This window comes from Cnephaeus nilssonii, assembly GCF_951640355.1.
Source record: "Cnephaeus nilssonii genome assembly, chromosome: 9".
NCBI lineage: Eukaryota > Metazoa > Chordata > Mammalia > Chiroptera > Vespertilionidae > Cnephaeus > Cnephaeus nilssonii.
Genome location: NC_137080.1, coordinates 91907859 through 91931306, shown reverse-complemented (window position 1 = coordinate 91931306; position 23448 = coordinate 91907859). Strand labels below are relative to the sequence as shown.

The 23448-nt window shown below is 63.4% G+C and overlaps 1 protein-coding gene across 1 annotated transcript; it reads right to left on the bottom strand.

Annotated features, from left to right (window-relative positions):
- Positions 1-1403: 1403 nt before the first annotated feature.
- On the bottom strand, positions 1404-22945 carry TEAD3 (TEA domain transcription factor 3). Its single transcript, XM_079780312.1, has 14 exons — positions 22795-22945; positions 13075-13321; positions 10341-10405; positions 7315-7377; positions 7080-7142; positions 6324-6335; positions 5632-5769; positions 5474-5523; positions 4844-4905; positions 3914-4047; positions 3564-3737; positions 3249-3389; positions 3003-3155; positions 1404-2850 (listed from the first exon to the last, which is right to left on the bottom strand). The coding sequence occupies exons 2-14, from the start codon at positions 13217-13219 to the stop codon at positions 2737-2739; spliced, it is 1314 nt and encodes a 437-aa protein (XP_079636438.1). The 5' UTR covers positions 13220-13321; positions 22795-22945; the 3' UTR covers positions 1404-2736.
- Between the last annotated feature and the right edge of the window lie 503 nt (positions 22946-23448).

The window sequence follows — 23448 nt, the reverse complement described above, 5'->3', positions numbered from 1 at the left end:
CTCTAACCACTGAGCGACCCCTGGCCAGGGCGATGTCATTACTTATTAGTGCAGAGATTAGGTTTTTCATCCAGCCCCAGGGTCCTTCATAAACCAACCTCTGCCTCCAGAACCCCCTCCCACCTGGCGGGAGCTCCAGACGCCCTCCCCGTTCTACTAGTGACAGCGAAGTCCCTCCGATGCGGTGGACCAAGACAAAGGCCACCTGATGATTTAAGTAGTACACCAGGTGCGGGGGCTTGGGTCAGGGAGATCAGTTCACATCCTGGTGTTGCCACTGACTGGCTGAGTGAGGAGAGGAACCTCAGTCTGCTTCCCATCTGCAAAGTTGGAGCTTGGACCAGAATGATCTAGAAGACTCTAGATTCCGGAGTAGGGTTGGCAGATTTAGCAAATGAAAATACAGCCTCCCCGGCCACTCTGCATCCCTGCTGTGTGCTTCCCCAGGTGGACAGGAGCAGCCTGGCGGGCAGGAGCAGCTTGGCGGGCAGGAGCAGCCTGGCAGACAGGAGCAGCCTGGCGGGCAGGAGCAGCTTGGCGGGCAGGAGCAGCCGGGCGGGCAGGAGCAGCTTGGCGGGCAGGAGCAGCCTGGCGGGCAGGAGCAGCCGGGCGGGCAGGAGCAGCTGGGCGGGCAGGAGCAGCTTGGTCTGGCCTGCCCCGCTGGCAGCTGTCCACTGCAGAGAGCACTCACCCGCCTCGAGGCTCTTTCCTCGGGAGTAAAGTGAGGGCAGGACGGTGAGGACAGCAGCAGACACTGTGAAGACGGTGGGCATTTAGCAGGCGGCCCATCTCAGCAGGTGTTGACCTTGGGCAAGTCACTTCACTTAGAGACAAAGCTATTCCATCCATTTCACTTTCACATCGATGTTTCTCTCTCCCCCTTTCTGTATTTCTAAAACTCAGTAATAATAATAATAATAATAATAATAATAAAAAAAACTGGTCCCCGAAAGTAGAAAAGTGCCATAGGCAGTCTTTAGCTTGAATTTAGTCTAGGAACATAAGACAAAATGAATGGTTTTTCTGTGTGTGTATGTATGTGTGTGTGTGAGAGAAAGAGGGAGGGAGGGAGGGAGGGAGGGAGAGAAAGAGAGAGAAAGAGAGAGAGAGAGAGAGAGAGAGAGAGAGAGAGAGAGAGAGAGAGAGGAGAGAGCGCAAGCGCAATAGGAAACCTCAGGCAGCGCTGGGCTCAGTTCAGTGCGACCCACGGCAGCAGGGGCGTGGAGAAAGGTCGGAGCTGGAAAGCTTTCATGGGACCCCAGAATCACACCTATTTTGACTGTGGGTAGGGCTTGGGGGCCCCCGGAAAAGACGGGGGAAGGTGACACACCAGGACCTAACCGGGGAGAGCCCCCCTGAAGCTGTTCCAACCCAGAGGCCGGGCACACGACTGGTCACACGACTAACCCACAAACAAATAACTTTAATTTCTCTTTCTGAGTAGGCCCTGAGGGCGCCTGCCCCAGCCCTGTGCCACATTTAGGATACAACCCATCACAGCTGGATTTAAAAAGTACACAAAAATATATATAATATACATTACAAAACCTAGGTTGGGTTTGGAGGTGGCCTGAGCGATATGCAAACTGTGAGAACCTTCAGGAAGCTCAGGGGCGGGCGGCAGGGAAGGGAAAGGCACAGTACTTCATATGAACTCATCGATGCCCGGGGGCCGGGCGCTGAGGGGCCGGATGTGGGAAGAGGCGGTGGGCAGGGTGAACCTTCAGTCCCAGAAGAGGTCTGGGGAGCTGCTCCAGGCGGAGACCCGCACGGGGAAGAACGGTAGAAGCACCGCTGAGGGTTCACTTGGGCAAGAGAAAACACCAAAGCCTGTGCTGCCTCTGTGCCCGGGCCACGTCTGCCCAGAGGCTGGGCCTCCATCTTCCTGCCTGACCTCCAGCCCGTTTCTGAGCCTGGACCCGCCCCTGGGGCCTTCCCCCCTCAGGTGGCTGCTGGGGAGCTTAAAGGATCCGGGCCAGGGCCGCTCGGGGGAAGAGGAGCAGGAGGCTCCCTCCCGAGGCCCTGGCTGGATGGTGGGCTGACCGAGGGTGCCCAACCGGTGCCGAGTACCTGCTGGTCAGAGGCAGCTGCTCCCCGAGTCAGGGGCCCCAACCCAGCCCCTCAGTGTAGAGCCCCGCCCCAGCCTGGGGCCAGTCCGAGGCAGGGAGGTGTGTAAACTGGGCTTGGGACAGGCAGCCCTGGTGAGAACTCCAACTCTGCCCCCCCATCCCCCCCCCAGATTCCTCATCTGTGACACACGCTTGCTTTGTGGGTCAGAGGATGCAGGAGGCACGCTGGGGCCTGGCGCATGGCGCATGGCAGGTGCAAAGACAGTGTGGGCCTCTCTCTTCTCAGGGCAACCCCAGCTCCACACTCCTTCCTGGCCTCTACACTCCGCCTCCCCTCCCGTCTCCCTCACCCACCGGTCACAGCTCCGAGGGGCCGTGGCCACACACACCTGAGCCAAAGGTGTCCTCCCATTCGCGGCTGGGCAGACCTAAGTGATGGTGGCTTGGCGACCCAGCCAGGCTGCCCCACCGCTGAGCCCCCTCCCTTCTCCCACAGTTAAAGCGCAGAACGGTGGCGGGGGGTGTGTGCTGGAGTAGGTGGGGAGGCCTCCTGGCCCTGGGCCCGAGGCCTGGCAGGCAGATGCATCCTCAATCCTGGACCCCCGGTGCCAGGCAGGTGTGTGAGAAGAGGCTCGTCCTGGATCCTGGTGGTGGGGCAGAGGGCACCCTAGTCTTTGACGAGCTTGTAGACGTGGTGCTGGGCCCCGTGCTCGCTGGTGGAGACTTCAAAGACAAAAGCAATGACGAGCAGGGTCTCCTGGGAGTCGCGGCTGGTGACCACCTGGGGCCGGGCGGGAGGATTCAGGAGGTCAGGCAGCGCGGGGCCTGGGGTGTGGGCTGAGCAGCTCCCGCTCCCCTGGGGGCTCGGTCTCTTTCTCTGAGCAATGGGTCTGGCCTCCCTGGAGACGCGCCAGCCCACACCTGCCCGCTCACCTGCAGGATGGTGAAGTTCTCCAGGACGCTGTTCATCATGTACTTCTCGGGCAGGTGCTTCAGCTTGTGGATGAAGTTGATCATGTACTCACACATGGGCGAGCGGTGGATGCGGTACACGAAGCGCCCGTTCTCCAGCTGGGCGTACTCGGTCTGCAGAGAGGAAGGCCTCGCTGGGGCCTGCTCCTGGCCGCGCCCCCCCTCCATCCTCCCCCACCCCCACTCCCCCCCCAGGGCCCCACTCACCTCCACCTTCTCCACCACCTGCTTGCCGAAGGAGCACACCTTGGTGGAGACGCTGATGGTCATGCTGTCGGCGGAGCTGTACTGGGAGCTGACCCCGTAGAAGGCGCCCGGGCCCTCCTGGATGGTGCTGTTGAGGTCGGCCTGCAGGAGGGGCGGGCGGCGTGAGCTGCTGGAGGCCTGAGGGAGGCTTCCGCCATCCACGTGGGCGTCCTGCCCGCCGCCCAGGCCCTGCCCACAGCCACGGGGAGAGAGGGAGCCAGTAGGGTGGGCCCGAGGGCTGCGGGTCTGGGCGCAGGGGCGGCCGGGGCGGCTCACCCAGAACTTGACCAGGAAGAAGGCATTAGGGGGGCCTTTCTCGTAGAGCTCCTTCAGCCCGCCCTTCTTCTCGGGGAACTTGTCGTAGATCTGACGCACGTCCACGGCCTCCAGGGGCGGGTCGGAGAAGGCGGGGTTTGTCTGGCCGATGTGCACAAACAGGTGTTTGCTGTACTGTGGGGAGGGCCCAGCACCGGGTCAGGAGAGCAGCGGGCGCAGGCGGGGGGGTGGGGGGGGGAGGGCGAGGGCAGGGGGGTAGGCCTGTGGCTGCCGCCCCCCCCCACCTCCCCGGGACCCGAGCTGTGGCCCTGGACCGCCGCAGGGTCCCCTCGCCCCACCGAGCACATTACCGTGTCGGGGTCGCGCTGCACCTCCATGAAGGCCGAGTACTCGAGGAGCCGCAGGCGGGAGGAGGCGATGGTGCGGTCCTGCCACGCGGGCGCCGAGGCGGCAGCTGGGGGCAGCGGGGCCAGGGGCTCGTAACCTGCGGGGAGATGACCCTCGTGGGCGGGGTGCGTGGTCCGTGCGGCGCTGCCCCGCCCGCTGCTGGGTAGGCGCAGCGCTCACTGCCTGCGGGGTGTCCGGGACAGTGCGCACCCCGCCCGCCTGTGTGGGGCCCTCGTGCGCACACAGCGGGTTTTCCCTGAGTCACTGTTAGCGGGTGTTCAAACAGGAAATACAAACATGTCAAACGGGAAAAATAGAAGTTACCCAGCCCTGGCCAGTGTGGCTCAGTTGGTTGAGAGTCGGCCCATGCACTGAGGCCCCAGGTTCAACCCGGGGTCTGAGCACAAGCCCAAGTTTCCACTGGATCCCCAGTAGGGGGCGCGCAAGAGGCAGCCGATAGATGTGTGTTTTTTATGGATGTTTCTCTCCCTCTCCCTTCTCCTCTCTAAAATCAATAAAAACATATTTTAAAAATTATCCAGAACCCCAACACTTAGAGAGAATGAAATTCTGTTAAGACGTTGGTGTACTTCCGTACAAGGAATTTTATATACATACAGTCTATAAATGTGATACTGTTGGTGGTGTGACTTGCAGCGGATGGGGGGCGGGGACGACACTGTAGAAGGCAAGGGGGCTATTCCTGGTCAGTCCCGATCCCTATAGATGCCACCCACCCCCCTCTCCCAGCGTGCGCGCGCACACACACACACACATATGCTCACACATGCACACACACACACACACACAAAGTTGGGCCTGAGCGCTTCTGAGCAGAGATGCAGGTGCCAAGGGAAGGTCGGGTGGCGGCGGCAGCCTCCTGGGGAACTTACTGCTGAGCGTCGGTGGCAGGGGCGGCTGAATGGGGTAGGCAGGCTGTGCAAAGGGCTTGATGCTGCAGACAGGAGCACAGCCTGGTTAGAGGGTCACCCCCTTCCCTACCGTCCGTCCAGCCTAGTCACTTGGGGTCTCCTCTGGGACCCCAGCAGAGAGCCAGCAGCCTTTCTGCAGAGGCCCAGAAGTCTGCTGACCAGCTTTTGTTTGCTTCACATGGTAACTTTTGTGAAATCCTGCTGCATCTCACAACTGACGTGCACATTTAATATGGCGTTTCAACCCCACCCCGAAGAGCTGCGCTTAAACTGAGGGTGTGTCTCTGGAAGAAAGTCATCTTAGAATTGAAGGAACCAAGTACACTTGACTACTTGACTGAGAGACGAATTCAGAGATTAACTGAATGAAAAATAATTGAAGGACGGATGACAAGTGGATGAGTGGGTTGATGAACGAACAAACACGTGAATGAATAGACAGACGCATTAGCTCTCTTACTGGCGCGCTCCATCCCTCTGTTTTTGAATTCAAACGGCTCATTTGTTGCTGGAACCCAGATGAGAGGGGAAGTCTAGTGCGGCTGCCCAGGGAAAGCAGAGGGTGTGGGAAGGGTGCACCAGGATACTCACTCCTGAGAGGGTCCGGGCTGCTGTCCCAGGAGAGGGGGGCTGTTCCAGAACTGCAGAGATGGGACAAAGCCAAGGGTCCCTCAGAACCTATGATCCTCACCCCCCAGCCCTGAAGGCAGGCCCTCACCAGCCCCACCTCCCAGGACCCCGGACGGTACCCGAGAGGAAGTGGAGAAGACGGCCTGGGGCAGAGGGGAGGGCGGGCTGAACTTGTTCTGTAGCACGCTGGCGGACACAATCTGGGCAGAGGACATGGAGGCCATGCTCTGGAGGGCTTTGTCCTTGGAGACTTGGTCCTAGGGAAGGCAGGGGCCACATGAGGGCAGACAGGACAAGGGTTTGCCCCAGGGCCCCCTCCCAGGCTCTGGAAGTCCATGTGTGGATCACAGCCCCAGCTCTGCTGTGTGGCCTAAGGAGGGCCTCAGCCCCTCTCTGGGCCTGTCTCCTAAGTGTACATCAGCCCTCCAACCACAAAGCACAGTAAGAAATAATTTTATTTTATTCTATAACCTAGCACGTACCTAAATATTTCCCCTCATTTGTGTCACGCACTGTCATGCTTTCTGTTCTATTTCATCAGTGGTTCGCAAAGTATGAATAGACAGATGCATTAGCCCCAGCATCACCTGGAAGCTTGTTAGAAAGGCAGATTTCCAGGGCCCCCCTCAGGCCCTCTGAATCAGAAGGTCTGGGGGTGAGGCCCGAAATCTGTCTTCACACGCCCTCCAGGCGATTCTGACACATGCTAAAGTGTGAGAACCTGCTCAACTGATTTACAATCCAGAATTTGAAAATCCTATATTAGGTGCTCTCCCCCCAGGTCCCCTAGGGGAGGGGGAGTGCTACTTACCAGGTTCATGGCCTGTGAAGGAGAGGGAGCATGATTAGAAGAGGCACCAATGAGGGCTACATGGGGTGGGGGCATGTCTTCTCACCTCCCTCCACTCCACGCCCACCTGGCTCCCAGCTTCCGGGGAGCCCAGGGAAGCTGAGGCGGCTGTGGACCTCCCGGGCCTCCCCCCGCCCCCTACCCCCCTCTGCCACCCAGAGGCAGTGTTTATAAGCTGGGGGTGCCCTGGACAGGGTAGGATGATGGAGGGCAGGCTGGAAACCTAGATGGTGGACCAAGCTGGTGTCCCTGGGGTCTGCCCGTGTCCCAGGCTACTGGGCAGCTACGGGCAGAGAGAAGAAGATGCAGCCAGCAGCGGCCCTGCCCAGGGCCCAGGCCATGAACCCAGGCTCTGAGACGCTCAGGCCCAGAGCTGCCAGGATGGAGTGTCCAATGCAAGAACAGCCATGCCCACACCATAGCTCTGCCAGCCAACGCCCTCCAGCGTCTCCTCCTGCCCTCCTGAAGTCCCCGTGCAATTAGCAAGCAGCAAAGGAGGAAGGAGGAAAAGGAAAACGGAGAAGAGAGGGGGCCTCAGTGACCCCGGATGGTCTTCCTCTCCTTCACTGGGGCTGCCGTCCTGCCCGGTCTCAGGCCCTTGTAGCCTGAAGGGCCTTCGGGCTTCTTGCTCCTCGGCCCCCGCCCTGCCCCGAGCGGGGGTCAGGGAGCAGCAACAGGCCTGGGCAGGGCCAGGCCAAGCAGCAAGGGACCCCATACCTTCAGCTTGGACTGAATCTCCCGAGATTTCCGCCTGGCTAGAACCTGCAAGTGGCTAGAGACCTGTAGAGAGAGAGAGAGAGAGAAAGAAAGAAAAAGAGCAGCGAGTGGAAGAAGAGGCAAGAACAGCTGCAGCCGGAAAAGAGGCACAGGGGGCCGGAGAGCGGGCCGAGGCCGTGGCCCGGCGGTGTAGGCAGCAGTGGAGGCGCCTAGGAGGGGCTGAGGCCCGACATACCTTGATGCCAACCTGGTACTCCCGCACCTTCTTCCGAGCTAGAACCTGTATGTGGCTGGACACCTGGGGCCGCCCCGAGCCCAGCCAGAGAGGGAAACACACAGTGAGGAGGCGAGCACGGCGGCCTCAGGCAGCAGCCAGCCTCGTCTCTGGGAACAGATGTACGTGGGGGACTCTGGGGCCCCCGGGGGCAGACACTCCGCAGCCCTCCTGGCAATTCTGCTCTCCTCTTGGCCCTGTTCCGATCAAGAGCCTACGGGCTTCTAGGACCACCAGCTACCACGGCCTCGATCTTCCAGTCACCCCACCCGCTCGCCGGCCCCGTCGGCCATGCCTGTCCCACTCCGCTTTGCTCACGCCGCTTCTTCCTCCAACAGGCCCCCCTTCCCCGTGGACTAACACGTGGCAGTAAACAGAAAGGCACACAGTAGGAACTCCCCACTGCGTTTCTCCTCCAGCACCTCCTCCTGGAAGCCTTCCTCTCCGGCAAACCGGAGCTGTCATGTCAGGGTGGGGGTGCCGGGGCTGGGACCACAGACCCTTCGAGGACCTGACCCTGAGCCTCAGAGAACCTAAACGCCACTTCCTCCTCAAGCACCAGGGAATACGCGGCTCCTCTAGGCACTTCACACCTCCGTTACCAGCCACCGCTGCTGGCTTTCTTGCTGGTAGTTTTTATTCCCACAAAGAAACAGTTTCTTTTCCATCACAGACCGAAAGTCACTACGTATGTGATGCTGGGCAGCCCCCGTACTACTTGGTTAGGACCCCGGCGGGGGCTCCTCACTCGCCTCAGACCGCGCAGAATCGGACCCAGGTCAGCGAGATGACCGGCCGCGGCGTGGCATGGCAGCAGGTGACGCTGACTGCCCACGCCCGGTGCCCAGCACTCCACCCACACCCACTCATCGGACTGCAGCACCACTAAGAAGGTGGCGCTGGTATTGTTTCCGACTTACAGAGGATGAAACCACAGCACAGAGAGGTTAGCCGCTGGTCCGAGGCCACACAGCTGGGGGCTGGGGCTGGGAACTGAGCCGGGTGGCCTGACGCCAGAGGCCCCTTGCTTCCCCACAGGCTACGCTGCCTGGACTCCTCCAGACCCTTAACCCAGAGGACCAGATCCAAATGGCCAACTCGGAGGCAGTGGGAGCCACACAGGACTTGATCCTGTGTTATATTTAGCTGGGCTTCTACAATATGAAGGCATTGTACTTGCTGCTCGTTGCAAAAACCTGCATTTTTAAACACGGAAACAACCTGGTCTGTTAGCTGCTTGCTCTTTGAGACACAAACACACACACCTCGTCCTCACCACAGGGGATGGGTCCCCTGTCAAGGAGATGTTAGATCTTGGAGTGAGAAGAAAAAATGAAGTTAGGGGAGTGCCGCCTGAGCAAAATGACAAAGGCCAGTGGTTTTCAAAGCTCCGAGCTTGCCGACAGCTGGCTTTGTTTACAATTAGTGTTTTATAATTTTATTTTATAATGAAAATAAAACTTCACTGGCCAGCCAGCCTTCACGGGATACTGGCCAGGCGCGGGTGTAACGCGGGCCCAGAACGAAGAGCTCTCTACCCGCTCTGGGCCTCAGGTGCCCCCGCCCCTTCCCCCTCTGACAAACGTCCTGTGAACACGTCTGTTGGGTGAGGCAGGACACGCCGAGACAGTGCTTCTCCGGCATCGGGGGGCAGAGGCTGCAGCGAGCACCTCCCCGCAGGGAGGCAGCCGGAGTTTGAACCCAGGGGTCCGACAGTCAGTGTTCCTGCTGCATCCCAGGCTCCAGGGCCCAGGGCCCGTGAATGTCCGGTTCCCTGCTGCATCCCTAGTGCCGGGAACGTAGTAGGAGCTCAATAATTTGCTGAAGAAGTAAATGCTGTGTGACCTGAGCTGGCCGAGGGCAGTGGTTCATAAATGCTCCCGCACTGGGTAGTGGACTCCGAATCTCCCTTGGAGACAGCGGGTGGGCAGCGCAGCCTGTCTGCGCGCAGGGGAGGTGGGTGCAGGGTCCAGCCCAGGCAGACCCCGGGGGGGCGGAGGCTGAGGGTCAGAGGGGGCCTCCACTCCTCCAGGAACCTGCCTCAGAGTGCCTGTCTCCCAGGCACCCCCGGGCAGCCCCCCGAAACAATTCCCTCAGGCCTCCTGTGCACACGCTGCCGCCCTGACTGCCCGCCGCCCAGTCACCTCTCAGCTCAGCGTGTTTCCCATCCCACCCCCCACCCCCACCCCCACCACCGCCACTGCCCCGGCCACAGCCCATGGCCGCTGCTCCGGGGCCAACATTCCCGCCACCTGCCCCAGCCACTCCCTGCTCTAGTCCCTTCCATGGTCCCCGGCTGGGCTGCCGCCAGGGGAAACCTGTCCCTCGGGCAGCTGAACCTCTCACCACGGGCCCTCCGCTCTTCCTACCCACTCCCCCCCCCCCGCCCTCCCCCCCCTACTCCGCTGAACGAAGGCTCTTTCCTGCCTAGTGGGCTGAACCCTGGACCCACCACCTACCAGCCAGGAAGTACCTTAACTTCCCCGTGCCTCAGTTTCCTCCTCTGTCAATGGAGGGAATTACTGCACCTACCTCTAAGGCTGCTGTGAGGACCAAGTAAAGTCACACCAAGCAGCTCTGTACGGAGCCGTCACTATCTGTACCCCCTCCTCAGCTGGAGAACCGCGCCCGCTCCCGCTCCGCCTGCAACCCCTTCCCCTTTAGGAAGCCCCCCAGCTCCCTCCTCCCTCCCCTGCCCAGCCTGGGCGAGATGCCTGCCCCACAGCGCACACCCTGTGCGCATCCGTCCGGCCGTCTGTCCCCTGGCCGGCCAGTGGGCCTCTCAGGGTGACCAGGGAGCTGCCACAGCTGCCGGGCCGGTTCATCGGTCACCGAACCAGAAGTCTTGGGCGGGTGGTGGGTGAGCGATGATGCAGCTCGAGGGGTGTGAAGTCACCCGGGGGGGCGGGCAGCTCGGGGCAGGGCAGTGGGCACGGGAGGGGCTGAGAGCGTGCAGGCAGAGGGGCCACAACATCAACAGTCTCTACCTGCTTTCTCGTCCGGGTCTTCCCCGTCCTCAGCTTAATGTAGCGCGCGATCAACTCATTCCGACCTAGATGGGCGTGAGAGGAAACAGTGGCTGGTGGCTGGAGACTGGACCCACACCAGGCCCTTCCCCACTCCAGCCCCACCTCAGGGCACAGCAGGGCTGCCAAGGGTGCCGGGGAGGCCCCAGGTGCTCCCCCACCCCTCCAGGGCCTGGGGCTGCTCCCTGGGGGACAGGTTTCCCTGCAGGACAGACAGGGGCAGGTGTGGCCCAAGGGCAGGACAGCTGGGCCCCTCCCCCCCAGCCCAGCAGCGCTTCCTTCCTCCAGGCCGTCACCAGCTGCAAGCCTCTGAGCGCCGATCCCCCTGTGAGGGAGGCCTGGCCGGGGTACCCCGTGTGAGGGAGGCCTGGCCGGGGTACCCCGTGTGAGGGAGGCCTGGCCGGGGTACCCCGTGTGAGGGAGGCCTGGCTGGGGTATCTCTGAGTGAGGGAGGCCTGGCTGGGGTACCCCGTGTGAGGGAGTCCTGGCCGGGGTACCCCGTGTGAGGGAGGCCTGGCCGGGGTACCCCGTGTGAGGGAGCCCTGGCCGGGGTACCCCGTGTGAGGGAGGCCTGGCCGGGGTACCCCCTGTGAGGGAGGCCTGGCCGGGGTACCCCCTGTGAGGGAGGCCTGGCCGGGGTACCCCCTGTGAGGGAGGCCTGGCCGGGGTACCCCGTGTGAGGGAGGCCTGGCTGGGGTATCTCTGAGTGAGGGAGCCCTGGGGTATCTCTGAGTGAGGGAGCCCTGGCTGGGGTATCTCTGAGTGAGGGAGCCCTGGCTGGGGTATCTCTGAGTGAGGGAGCCCTGGCCGGGGTATCTCTGAGTGAGGGAGCCCTGGCTGGGGTACCCCGTGTGAGGGAGGCCTGGCTGGGGTATCTCTGAGTGAGGGAGGTCTGGCCGGGGTATCTCTGAGTGAGGGAGCCCTGGCCGGGGTATCTCTGAGTGAGGGAGCCCTGGCCAGGGTATCTCTGAGTGAGGGAGCCCTGGCTGGGGTACCCCGTGTGAGGGAGGCCTGGCTGGGGTATCTCTGAGTGAGGGAGCCCTGGCCGGGGTATCTCTGAGTGAGGAAGCCCTGGCCGGGGTACCCCGTGTGAGGGAGGCCTGGCTGGGGTATCTCTGAGTGAGGGAGCCCTGGCCGGGGTATCTCTGAGTGAGGGAGCCCTGGCCGGGGTATCTCTGAGTGAGGGAGCCCTGGCTGGGGTATCTCTGAGTGAGGGAGCCCTAGCCGGGGTATCTCTGAGTGAGGGAGCCCTGGCTGGGGTACCCCGTGTGAGGGAGGCCTGGCCGGGGTACCCCGTGTGAGGGAGGCCTGGCCAGTCGCTGTCTTCTCAGTGGCCACGTGTCTGCCCTGACGGGAGGCCCTGCACAGTCCCTGCCCTCTCTGCCACAGCAGGCAGGCAGGACCGGAGTCTCCCAGCACCTCCTACACTGACAGTCTCTGTCAGGATGTGTCACTGAGCCTGTCACCCCAGGTCAGGTTACCAGTGCCTGCGCCCTGAGCCCACCTGGCCCGTCAGCCTCGGGCTGGGGGACTTGGCCCGGGAGAGGGGTGTGTGGGACACATGACTAATTGTCTGTCAGTATCCTCAGGGTGTATACCTCTTACCCCCCAAATCCAGGCCCCCTGCCCCTCACCTCTAGTCTCCCCAGAATGGCCACATTCTTCAAATTCCTCTTTGATGACAGAACCAGCCCCACTGCTCCTCCCTTCCTGCCAGCCCCTCTCCACCCCACTCCCTCCACCCCATCCAAAAATACCCGTGGGGCTGCCCCGCCATCGGCGAGGGGGCAGTGGGGCGGGCGCCCGCCCTGGAAGGCGCCCGCCCAGAACATCTGCCTGCCCAGTGGCCGGCGAGCGCTGTGCTGGGATGGGTGGGGCAGTGGGTGGGGAGGGGACTCACTGGGGCAGCCCTCCGCTGCCTCCTTCCTACGCGGCCCTGGTGCTGGGTGCGGGGTGCGGGGTGTGGGGTGCGGGGAGGGAGGCTGGGCCTCCTCGCTTAGCCAGGCTGTCAGGGAGGGCTGGAGGGAGCTGGCAAGGAGCCAAGCCAAGAGGGGTTGAGTTATCCCAAAAATGCAGCTCCGGGAGAGCCCTCAGCACCGGGCAAGGGGGGGGACACTCCCTTCTGGAGGCAGCAGGTGGGCGAGGTGGCAGCGAGGGCCCGCGAGGGGGAGGCCGTCCCCCAGGTGGGGAGGGCCTGAGGCACGGGCCGTCTCCCAGCCTCTTCCCAGCACAGCCCCTGTCCCGTGTGGCTGCCCACCAGCCTGCAGGCCTCCCTCCCACTCGCCGGAGGGAATTTGCAAGTGGGACTCCCACCCTAGGCCTCACCCCTCACCCCTCCTGCTCCCCCACATCCTGCCAGGGAGGGACCCTCTCCCAGGCCTGGCCTGGAGCACACTGGACTGACCCAGTTTCCTGGGCCCACTGAGTCACCCCGAAACCTCCAGGGGCAGCGGGGAGGAGAGGAGAAGCAGAGGGGGTGCCACGCGCTGGCGGAGGGGCGAGCCCGGCGTGTTTATGAGGAGGATCCAGACACACAGGCTTGCACGCACAGACTCGCCCGCCCAGCGGCTGGCAGCCTGAGGACTTGGCCAAACCGGTTGGGTGAGGGGGCAGAGAGCAGGGGGCGGGGCGGGAGGGCCCGCCGTGTCCCAGTGTCCCGCGCCTCCCCACGCGCGCCTCCCCACACGCACCGTACATCTTGCCCTCGTCCGACAGGATGATCTTGCGGCGGCCGCAGGGCGGGTAGATGGCCAGCGCCTCCTGGAAGCTCTGCTCGATGTCCGGGCTCCACACGCCCTCGGCATCGTTGTCCAGCCCCTTGTCCAGGCCCTCGGGCCCATCCTCCCGGGCTTCCCCGGGGCTGCTGCTGGCGGTCCAGCTGTTGGACGCTATTGTGCTGGTTGCTCTGGGCTCTGGGCCTGAGCCCACTGGGCAGCCTGAGCCTGGGGGCAGAGAGAGCGAGAGCGGTGAGGGCCAGGGTCCTCCCGGGCCTCAGCCTCCTCCCAGGGGGGCAGGCGCCCTGGGCGAGGCGGAGGTAACCAGAGGGTAAGGGATTCCGCGCTGTGTGACCTGGGAGAGGGATTTCACCTGTTCGACCCCTGGTCCTGGAAAATGAGGAAAGGGTCCCCTTGAGGTTGTGAGGGTTGAACTGGGTTACGACAAGTCCAACCACAAGGCCTGACTCATACCACCCGTGGTGATCAACAACAACAACGCCTTGTATCTACACCACCCGTTCGTGGGCAAAGCACTTCCCATTCATTCAATCCTGAAATCCACGGAGGGCGGCGAGGCGTGGTGCCCATCATCCGGGTGGGGGAAACAGGCTCACCAGCCCACACGGCTGTCAAAGGCAGCAGGATGAGCAAGGGGAGAAGGATCCGAGGGCAGCCCCGGGTGTCTGCAGCTCTGAGGGGCTCCTGGGCTCCTGTGCCAGCTCCTCCTTCCTGTCTCGGGGATCCCCACCCCTCCTTCTCCCCCCCCCCCCCCCCGCATCCACACAGCCCTGCGAGGACCTGCTGTGGGTGAGGAAGGGTGAGGGGGCCTTGCCCAAAGGATAACTCTCGAGAACCCTGCCAAGGAACCTGAACTCGGGGCAGGAAGCGCCCAGGAATTGCAGGGGAGCCGCTGGCTGGCGAGGGAGCAGCCGAGAGGGTGCCTGGCCAACAGCCTTGCTCACCCCCACCCGCTCCTCCGTCCCACTTCCTGTTCCCGCACCTCCGGGCCCACAGCAGCCCATAAACCACCCACATGCCTGCCCCGTCCTGGCTCTGTAAACGCCGAGTTCCCTGCAAACGCCAGGCTGGGTTATTGATTTAGACCACACACCCCAGGTCTCCTTCCACCCGCCCCCCCCACCAGGCAGCCCCAAGCCCTCCACCCCCTTCAGCCTCGGGATCTGCATGCCCAGTCTATACCAGGGTGCTGGGATGGCTAGATCCTGGGACTTCGCTCTGGGCTGCAGGGCAAGCAGGGGCAGGGCAGGAATGGGGGGGACCCCCTCAGAAACCAAGAAGGGAATTTCCCCCCCCTCAGACACGAATTCCAGGTCCTGCTGAATGGGTGGAGGGTCTCCCCGTGGGGACGCCTGTTGGCCTAGGAAGCTTGAAGGAGGTGGCTAGTGGCATGGGATGGGAGGGCCTGGGGAGCCTGCTTGTCAGATGGATACCGAGTGTAGACTTAATACAGCTACGGATGGCAGCACTTGCCAAAAGGCAGGCACTGCTCTGGTGTGTTACACACACTGACTCATGTAATGCTCACAGTAACCTCTGAGAGAGATACTATTATTGCTCCCACTTTACAATGAGGAAACCAATGAACAGAGAGGTTAAGCAACCTGCCCAAGGACACACAGCTAGTAAGTGCTAGAGCAGGTTCTGAAGCCAGGCAATCTGGCTTCAGTCTCTTAACCAAGGAGATGGGGCTGAGAACTCCAGCACCTGTGCTAGAGAGGAAGCCAAGTTGTCATGGCAACCACGCTGAGTGTGCCCAGTGGGGTCCAGACCAGGGGCACCCCTCAGCCCAAGTGGCTGGGGCAACTTCAAGGACCCCGGCACTGCTGCAGCCCTCTCGGCGAGGGCTCCCAGAGCAGCAGGAACAGCGCTCTCGGGCCGGGCAGCCAGGCAGAGGCAGCCACACCCTGCATCCAGGTCTCCACCCAGGACCGTACCCCCATCACAGCCTCACCTCAGCCCCCAGGCCGAGTTCTTGGGATAAAAATGTGGGGGAGCAGAGACTCTGGGGACACAGAGACTCCTATTCTAAAGAAGTTGGGGCCCAGGGCTCTCCTCGGGTTGATGCTGTCACAGCTGTCAGCGGGAGGCAGGAGGGGGGCTGCAGTGAGCTACCCATCTCCCCCCAAATCCTTCCTGCGGCCTCGCTCAGAGCAGTGGAGGCCCGGGGCATGGGGGCCCCTGGCAGCCGACTTTTCAAAGCAACTTTCCTGCCTCCCCCAAGTCTGTCCGCCTCCCCCCACCCAGGCGGTGGCCCCCCTCCTGGGGTGATGTCAGCCCCGCCCCGCCCCCCGCAGGAGCACTGTGGCCAAATATGGCGAACACAGCAGCTCGGGAGCTGGGACAGACGGGGGTGGGGCGGCCCTGGCTGGGACCGCTGGCAGCTGGTGAGGGGGAGGGGGTGGCCGCAAGGACAGTCAAGGAGAGGAGGAGGACCCCCGTGGGCCCTTCCGCAGGCCCCCGGCACGTGCCCGTCTCCTTTTCCAGGGACACTGGTGCGGCAGAGCACCAACACGCGCACAGGTGACCCCGCCACAGCCATGCACCGCAGCACGTGTGTCAGGTGTGTGGGTGCCGCGCACAGAGAACGTGTCCCCCAGGCTGAGCACGCCCATGGGCATGGTGGGCAGGCAGCTGCTCCGGGCTGGGCGCCGAACTGGTCTCCCCCGTGGCACACCCGGAGGGCCAGCCCGGAGTCCACGGCTGCTCTGGTCCCGCTGCGGGTGAGGCCAGAGGCCGGTGTGTGCCGCCCTCTGCTTGGACCCCAGACACGGGACCCAGCGGGGCTGAGGGAGGCTCTCGGCAGCTGCATGGCTGGACGGAGGCAAATGTGGGGCTCAGTGTGTGGGGGGGGAGGGGGGGAGAGAGCAGGCCCCCTGGGTGGCCGCCCCAGCCCAGACTCGGGTCTCATCTCCCTGTACAGGCAGGGTTGGGGGTGGCGGGTCCCCCCCCTCCCCGCCCCAGCCCCAGCCCCAGCCCCCTGTCCTTACTTGCCCAGGTGGCTAGAACCGCTGCCTTGCTGGGCTTTCCACCAAGAGGGGAGAGGAAGAAAGACCTAAGCGAGGGACAGGCGGGTGGAGGTTGAGACGGCTGGAGGGGAAGGGAGAGAGTCTAGGGGAGTTTGGAGGGGGGAACAGAGAGGAGGGGGATTAGAGGGTCCCGAAGGGGAAAGATCAATAAACTCAGATACAGGAGTGGGCAAGCTAGGAGACAGAGGACAGAGGACAGAGGACAGGACAGGAGGGGGGGGAGGACAGAGAAGAGGAGAGGAGAGGAGAGGAGAGGAGAGGAGAGGAGAGGAGAGGAGAGGAGAGGAGAGGAGGGGAGGGGAGGGGAGGGGAGTGAAGGGGAGGGGTGAGGAGGGGAGGGGAGAGGAGGGGAGAGGAGAGGAGGTGAGAGGAGGGGAGAGGAGGGGAGGGGTGAGAAGAGGAGGGGAGAGGAGGGGAGAGGAGGGGAGGGGAGGGGAGAGGAGGGGAGAGGAGGGGAGAGGAGAGGAGGGGAGGGGAGGGGTTAGGAGAGGAGAGGAGGGGAGAGGAGAGGAGAGGAGGGGAGAGGAGGGGAGGGGAGAGGAGGGGAGGGGAGAGGAGGGGAGGGGTGAGGAGAGGAGAGGAGGGGAGAGGAGGGGAGGGGAGAGGAGGGGAGGGGTGAGGAGAGGAGAGGAGGGGAGAGGAGGGGAGGGGAGAGGAGGGGAGGGGTGAGGAGAGGAGAGGAGGGGAGAGGAGGGGAGGGGAGAGGAGGGGAGGGGTGAGGAGAGGAGAGGAGGGGAGGGGAGAGGAGAGGAGAGGAGGGGAGAGGAGGGGAGAGGAGGGGAGGGGAGAGGAGGGGAGGGGTGAGGAGAGGAGAGGAGGGGAGAGGAGGGGAGGGGTGAGGAGAGGAGAGGAGGGGAGGGGAGAGGAGAGGAGAGGAGGGGAGAGGAGGGGAAAGGAGGGGAGGGGAGGGGAGGGGAGGGGAGGGGAGGGGAGTGGGGGGAGAGGTGAGGAGAAAGAGAGGAGGGAAGACAGGGGAGGCGAGGAGAAAAGAAAAAAGAACAAATGCAGAAAGACCAGAGGCCAGGGCAGACAGAAGGGAAGGCCATACTGGGGGCTGGGGTCAGCCACAAGGCCATGTCCAGGACATCCCCACTCCTGTCCATCTGCTCCTCCCGCCTCCTCCCATCCTCACAGACGACCTCCGACCCCCTCAGCACAGGCCCTCCCGCCCTCCCGCCATGGCGACAGGCCCGGGACCTCCTGTGGTCCCATCTACCTTTACCCTCGGTCCAACCAGCCGGCCCTCGGGCTGCGGAGGTCAGAGGTGCGCGGGGCGGTGCAGGGATGGGAGCGAGGAGGCGGTGAGCCGGCTGCGGCCCTGGGGAGATAAGGGGCGCCTGCGGCCCACTCCCTGTCCTGGGGCCAGGCTGCTGGAATAACTGGCTGGACAGCTCCAGGGACGAGGTCAGAGCTGGGGCTGCAGCAGAGGCGCCAGGCCTCCACCCCGGTGGCCCCCTCGGCCTCCAGACCTAGGCTTGGGCTCCCCTCTGCCCTGGTGGCCGGGCAGGCAGACCAGGCAAGTCCAGGCAGGTGTCCCCCACATTTACTCCTCCCCTTGCACCAGCCCCACCGGGCGGACACACCGAGGCTGTGGTCCTGCGGGTCTGGCGGCCGGCAGCTGTCCACTCTGCAGGGGCCCAGCCCCTCACAGTGTGGGAGGAGGACGGAAATCAGCCGTTCCATCCTGAATCCCACCCCAAACCCGGGCTGGGCCGGCCGGCCAGGGGGTGAGGAAGGGGAGGCCGTGGGTGAGCGCTAAGGGAGCCGCCCGTGCTCCCCCCTCCCCACCCAGCCACAGCGAGGCCAGCTGTTCTCCAGCTGCCAGAGCCTCCCACTCTCAACGCTCTAGCTGGGACCCGAGAGTGGGGAGGGATGGGGTGATGGTGCCTCCCCCAGCTCCGGTCCAAGGACCCCCAGGGACCCTGCCAAGTGGCCACACCCTCCAGGCTGGGGAGGGAGCACCCTCCCCCTGGAGCAGGGTCGGGTTTTTACAGGAGGAAGCAATTTGCAGAGTCAACTAGGAGGGGGATGGGGGCCTCCTCCCCTCTCCCCGCTTATTAATGTGCTTCCAATTTGGGAATCAAGACTCGGCACCCCCCCACTACGCAGGGCACGGCGTCTCGGGGAGCAGAGGAACCCCAGGCTCCCTTCTCCAAAGCTGGCCCACAGTCAGCACCCTGCCCCCACCCGCAGTGAAGGAGGGTGGGAGGGTAGAGACCTCACCCTCCTGCAGAGAGGGGGGGCCAGTTCCCACTCCTCCCTTCACCCCCACCCTGAGATTCTGTCCTGTCTCCTCATCTTGTCCACCTCCGGCCAAGGCCTGTGTCCGAGTTTAGGGGGAACAGAGACACAGCTAATGGGTAACTTGGGAAACTGGGTCCCACAGTTCTCAATTCACATGCGGTGCCCCCCACTCAGGCTGCCTGCACCCCGGCCGCGTCACCCACTAGTTGCCAGCAGTCAGTCAGTCAGTCCCCCACCACGGGAGTCGCGGTGTGCTGTCTCCCAGAGACACCGCCTCCCCGGCCCGCTCCCGCGTACCCACACTGCCCTGCCCGTGCGCTGCCACCCGCTTCCTCTCCTGCTTTCATTTTACTGTGATAAAAATACGTAATATAAAATTTGTGACTTCAGCACTTTTTTAAAACCTTCACCCGAGGATGTGTTTTTATTGATTTGTTTTGTTAATCCTCACTGCAGGCTACTTTTCCATTGCTTTTTAGAGAGCGTGGAAGGGAGAGGGAGAAACACAGAGAGAGAAACATCGATGTGAGAGAGACACATTGATTGGTTGCCTCCCACACTCGCCCTGATGCGGGGCGGGGACTGAGCCTGTAACCGAGGTACTGGAATGGAACCCGGGACCCTTCAGTCTGAGGGCCAACGTTCTAACCACTGCGGCACCCGGACAGGGCCAATTTTAACCGTTTTTTAAAAAATATACACTTTTATTGATTTCAGAGAGGAAGGAAGAGGGAAAGATAGAAACATCAATAATGAGAGAGAATCACTGATTGGCTGCCTCCAGCATACCCCACACTGGTGATCAAGCCCGTAACCAGAGTATATGGCCTGACCGGGAATCGAACCATGACCTCCTGGTTCATGGGTCGACACTCAACCACTGAGCCACAGCGGCCAGCCTTAACCATTTGTAAGTGCACAGTTCAGTGGCATTAAGTGTGTTCCTTCTTGTTTTTAACAGGTATCTTTTTGATGGTCCCCCACACAGACGCCACATGCATTGAGATCAGGCCCCCAAATTTGTCCCACGGTCCCACGCCACGCCGGGCACAGCCCTGAAGGATGTCGCCCACCCTGTCCTACAGTCCCAAGCAATCCCAGATAGTGACCACCCACAGAGGCGTCTCCGTCACCCCCGGTTCCCTCACACGCAGCGCCAAGCAGCTTCCTTGGTGCTGTTCCTGCACACCTTGCTTCGCTCGCAGCCTCACGGCGCCGAGCAGCCCTCCAGGCCTGCTGTCTCACACACTCACTCACACACACCCCATACCGTCACTTTTTCTCATACAAAGTGTCCTATACACCTGGGTTCCTTCCCCAGATCTCCACCAAAAACCCGACACAAAAACAAAACAAAGGTCACATACGTCACACACACAGAGCATGAGAGGTTCTATAAACTGAGACCATCCCATATGCTGCTCCCGCACATACAGCATAAGTAGCCACACCACAGCGCCCTGGGTCACACAGAATCTTACTCATGCTCCTTCTGACACGCACAGCATCACACAATCGCTGTGTCCCTCACACACGCAGAGCATCAAAATCCCACCCAGGGCCAGACACAGGCTCCCCGGATGGTCCGGAGCCAGAGTCTCTCATAAACACACTCGGTGAGGGCACTCCGTCACACTCAACATCATTCACACCGTTTCTCTCACGTACATGCAGTAGCCGGCACACAGACATGTCACATACAGTCTCTCGTGCATCTGTCCAGCCTCTCACGCAATCGCACAAACTGGTTGTACCTGGTTCTCTCATGCCCGGACCCACCCCAGAGACTCCCCCACAGTGTCCCCTGGGTTTCTCTCGCACGCCTCCAGCGGCACCCACAGTTGTACTCTCCTTTCCCTCTATCACTTCCTGTCCTCTCGGCCTGGCAGGCAGCACAGGAAGCAATCAGCTCTCTAGGAAACCTCCAGGCTGGGGCTGCGGGGATCCCAGGGAGAGGATTCTCCCCGCCCACAGCCTCCTGCGGGACCCTCTCCCATCCCTGTCCTCCGGGCGCAGCCCCTCTCCTGCAGGCAGCCCTAGGCTGGCACCACACCAGGAGGAAGGGAAGGTCAGGGCAAGGCCGTGGGGACAGAGTGGAGGTCACGTGCTGACCTCTGCTCCAGCTCTGACCAGGGAAGCTCCTGCCATGGCCCCAGGGCCGCCCCGAGGAGGTCCGAGGAGACCTGGGTCCTCAAGGCCAGCCCTGGGACTCCCCAGCTTCTGCGGCCTCCATGTGGGAAGAAGAGGGGGTGACCTCCAAGCACCTCCACAGGAAGCTGCAGTATTTGGAGCCATCATGGCCCCCAGCTCCCCGGCCTGGCGCTACCAGCACCCTTCCCCCCCCTCCTCACTGAGCCGAAGCCTGTTCCCTCCTCCTCCCGAGCCAGGTGATGGGCAGGGCTGATACCCTTAGGGCTGATACACAGAGCCCTAAGGGGTTGGGGGCCGCCACCCAAGTGGCCTCTGATGCCACTCATCCCATCCCGCTTGCCAGACCCCATGGCCACTTTAGTGAGCAAGTTCCCCCACTCCACCTGGTTTCCCTGTCCCTCGACCCCTGCTGCCTGTAACTGTTGCGGCCATGCTTACCTGGTTTAGCTTCTCCTCAGTCACCCCTGGTTTGTCCTCGCCTTCTTCCTAAGACCACTGGGTCACCCACTGACCTCTCCAGACCACAGAGGTTCAGGTTCCGTAATGGGAGGGGAAGGAAGGCTGACTAAGAGACAGAGCCCCCGGGAGGGGCTCAGAGAAGTCATTATTCCAAGCAGGGAAACTGAGGCCTGAGAGGCCCACCAAGATGACGCTGCTGGCTCAAATCCAGCTGGGACCAGATATCTAATTTCTAGGCTTCCTCAGCTGAGATGTTTCATTCTAGTTTTAATATTTCCTCAACTGGTAGAAGGTACCCGGTTCTGAGGGTGAGGGCAGGAACAGGCCCAGGACACACACAAACACACACACACACAGCTCGTTCCTGCCAATCACTGACCATCCTACTCAGTGCTCCCCAGCCCAAACGCACCAATTAACATGAATTACTGTCCCCTCTCCAGGGGGCCAGGGGAAGGCCCCAGAGGTCAGACTCCCATGGGCTCCAGCCTCTCTCCGAGGGGGGCATCCCTGGCCCACGAAGTCACCCTCAACACAACCCTATTTCCTAGAGATACATCTGCCCACGCCCTGCCCATTGAGTGCGCCGGGGGCCAGCGCTCCACAGAAACGTGCCCTGGGTTGACACCCCTTGGAAAAGGAACTACAAATACCTGGAAGGGAGGAGGACATAATTCTCCCAAATCTCCAACTTTTGGGGACTTGGATTTCCTTCCTTGCCCCAGGCTGCCCCCAGCACTCTGGTCCCGGAGGCCTCACTCCGGGGTGGGTCGCACCTCCACAGAACCAGGCCCCAGAAGACAGGACACAGCGCCCTGGGCTGCCCAGCCCCCAGCCCTATCCCCTGATCTCCCGGCTACAAGTCCAGGCCTGACCTGCTGCTGCCTCTACCTGGAGAGGGAAGACGCAGACAAGCCTCCCCTAGGCCCCATTCGCACTGGTCGGGAAAGAATCTCCCAGGCCTGGGTCTGGGCCGCTCTCCTAGAAAGGAGAGGAGGGGGGTCTCCGGGACAGGGTCTGGCTGGGCTGGAGCCGGGTGCAGACCGGCAGTCCCCCTTCCCTCCCCAGGCAGGAATAAAGGGCACGGCAGACGTGGTGATGGCAGGACGAGCCGCCTTCAACCCTAAAGCCCAGACCAGGGCTCTGAGGACGTGTGGCGAAGAGAAGGCCCCAAATCCAGCCACCTTCGGAGCGGGGCGCACAGCGCTCCGGGCAGGACCCGAACCGCCCCGGACACAGGCGCAGAGCCGGAGGGAACGCAGGCCCCTGCGCCCCGGGGGCACAGCCGGGCGCAGTCTTGCCCCGACACCCCCCACACCCCGGGGCAGCCGCGGGCAGCGCGCGGGAGCCGGGCGCCGAGGCCGGCGGCCTGTGCGGCTGGGCCGGGCGGGCTCCGGGAGCGCGAGCCGGAGTCCAAAGGGCGGCGGGGCCCCGGGATGGGCGCCCTGGGTACGAGCGCCTCCGTGGCAGCCCCCCCAACCGTGCGGTCCCCGGGCCCCGGTCCGGACACCCCAGAGGCGGACGCTGGGACAGCTGATGGCAGCGGGACAACCTCCCGGCTCCCCTACCTCCCCGACCAACGAGTCCCGGTCGCGGCGGGGTGCTGGTGGGCGGGGCTTCCCGGAGAGCTCCCCCCCTTCCCTCTAAACTTCCCGGCACCCAAATCCGGGGCTCCGGCTCGGGCTGGACAATAGTTCAGGGACCCAGCCTCCCTGAGTACCCCCCATTCCCAAGTCACCACCGACCGACCCACCCGCCGCCTCTCCCCGCGGGGCCTCCTCGGTGCCCGCGGCTTACCTGGTCCGAGCTGGCGGGGGCGCTCCGCCGGGCGCTGCCGGGCCGCGGGCCGCGGGGCCGGGAGGGGGTCGCGGGGAGGGGGTCGCGGGGAGGGCGGCGGGGAGGGGGCCGGCCGGAATGTGCGGAATGAGCCGGACGCGAGCGGGAGGCGCCGGGCGCGGAGGAGGGAGCGAGCGGGACGGAAAGTTTGTGTTGAAGAGCCCGGCGGGGGGTGGGGGCTGCGGGAGGGGGCGGGGCGCGGGGGCGGGGCGCGGGGCGGGGCCGGCGGGAGGGGCGGGGCCGCCCGCACCGGGGCTCCCGCCGTCGGTCCACCCGGGCTTCGCTGCCGCGACTCCAGCCAGCCGCCTGCGCCCGGGCCGCGGGGTGCGCGCCCCACCTCTCCCCAAGCCGGGCCTAAGCCCGCTCCACCGGCGTGGGGGGCGTCGGCCTGGGCGGGACCGAGGGCGGCGCTCCCGCTGGAGAACGAACTCCCGTCGGTGTCGGGGTCCGGGTGCCGCGTCACGAGGCGCCCCGCGGGGCCCGGCGCCCAGCCTCCGGGATCCCCACCCCCCACCCCGCGCGAGCCGAGGCGGGGCTCCCCTCCCGCCGGAGAGCCCGCCCCCGACTCCCGGCCGGCCCCGCCCCGCCCTGGCGGCTGCGCCCGCCCTGCCCGGA

Coding starts and splice junctions, on each gene's coding strand:
- TEAD3 (XM_079780312.1), bottom strand. CDS start 13,219: ATGGGCCCGAGGGCCTGGACAAGGGGCTGGACAACGATGCCGAGGGCG. Junction 7,378..10,340: donor AGACCCGGACGAGAAAGCAG/GTAGAGACTGTT, acceptor GGGCGGCCCCAG/GTGTCCAGCCACATACAGGT. Junction 7,143..7,314: donor AGTACCAGGTTGGCATCAAG/GTATGTCGGGCC, acceptor CTCTCTCTACAG/GTCTCTAGCCACTTGCAGGT.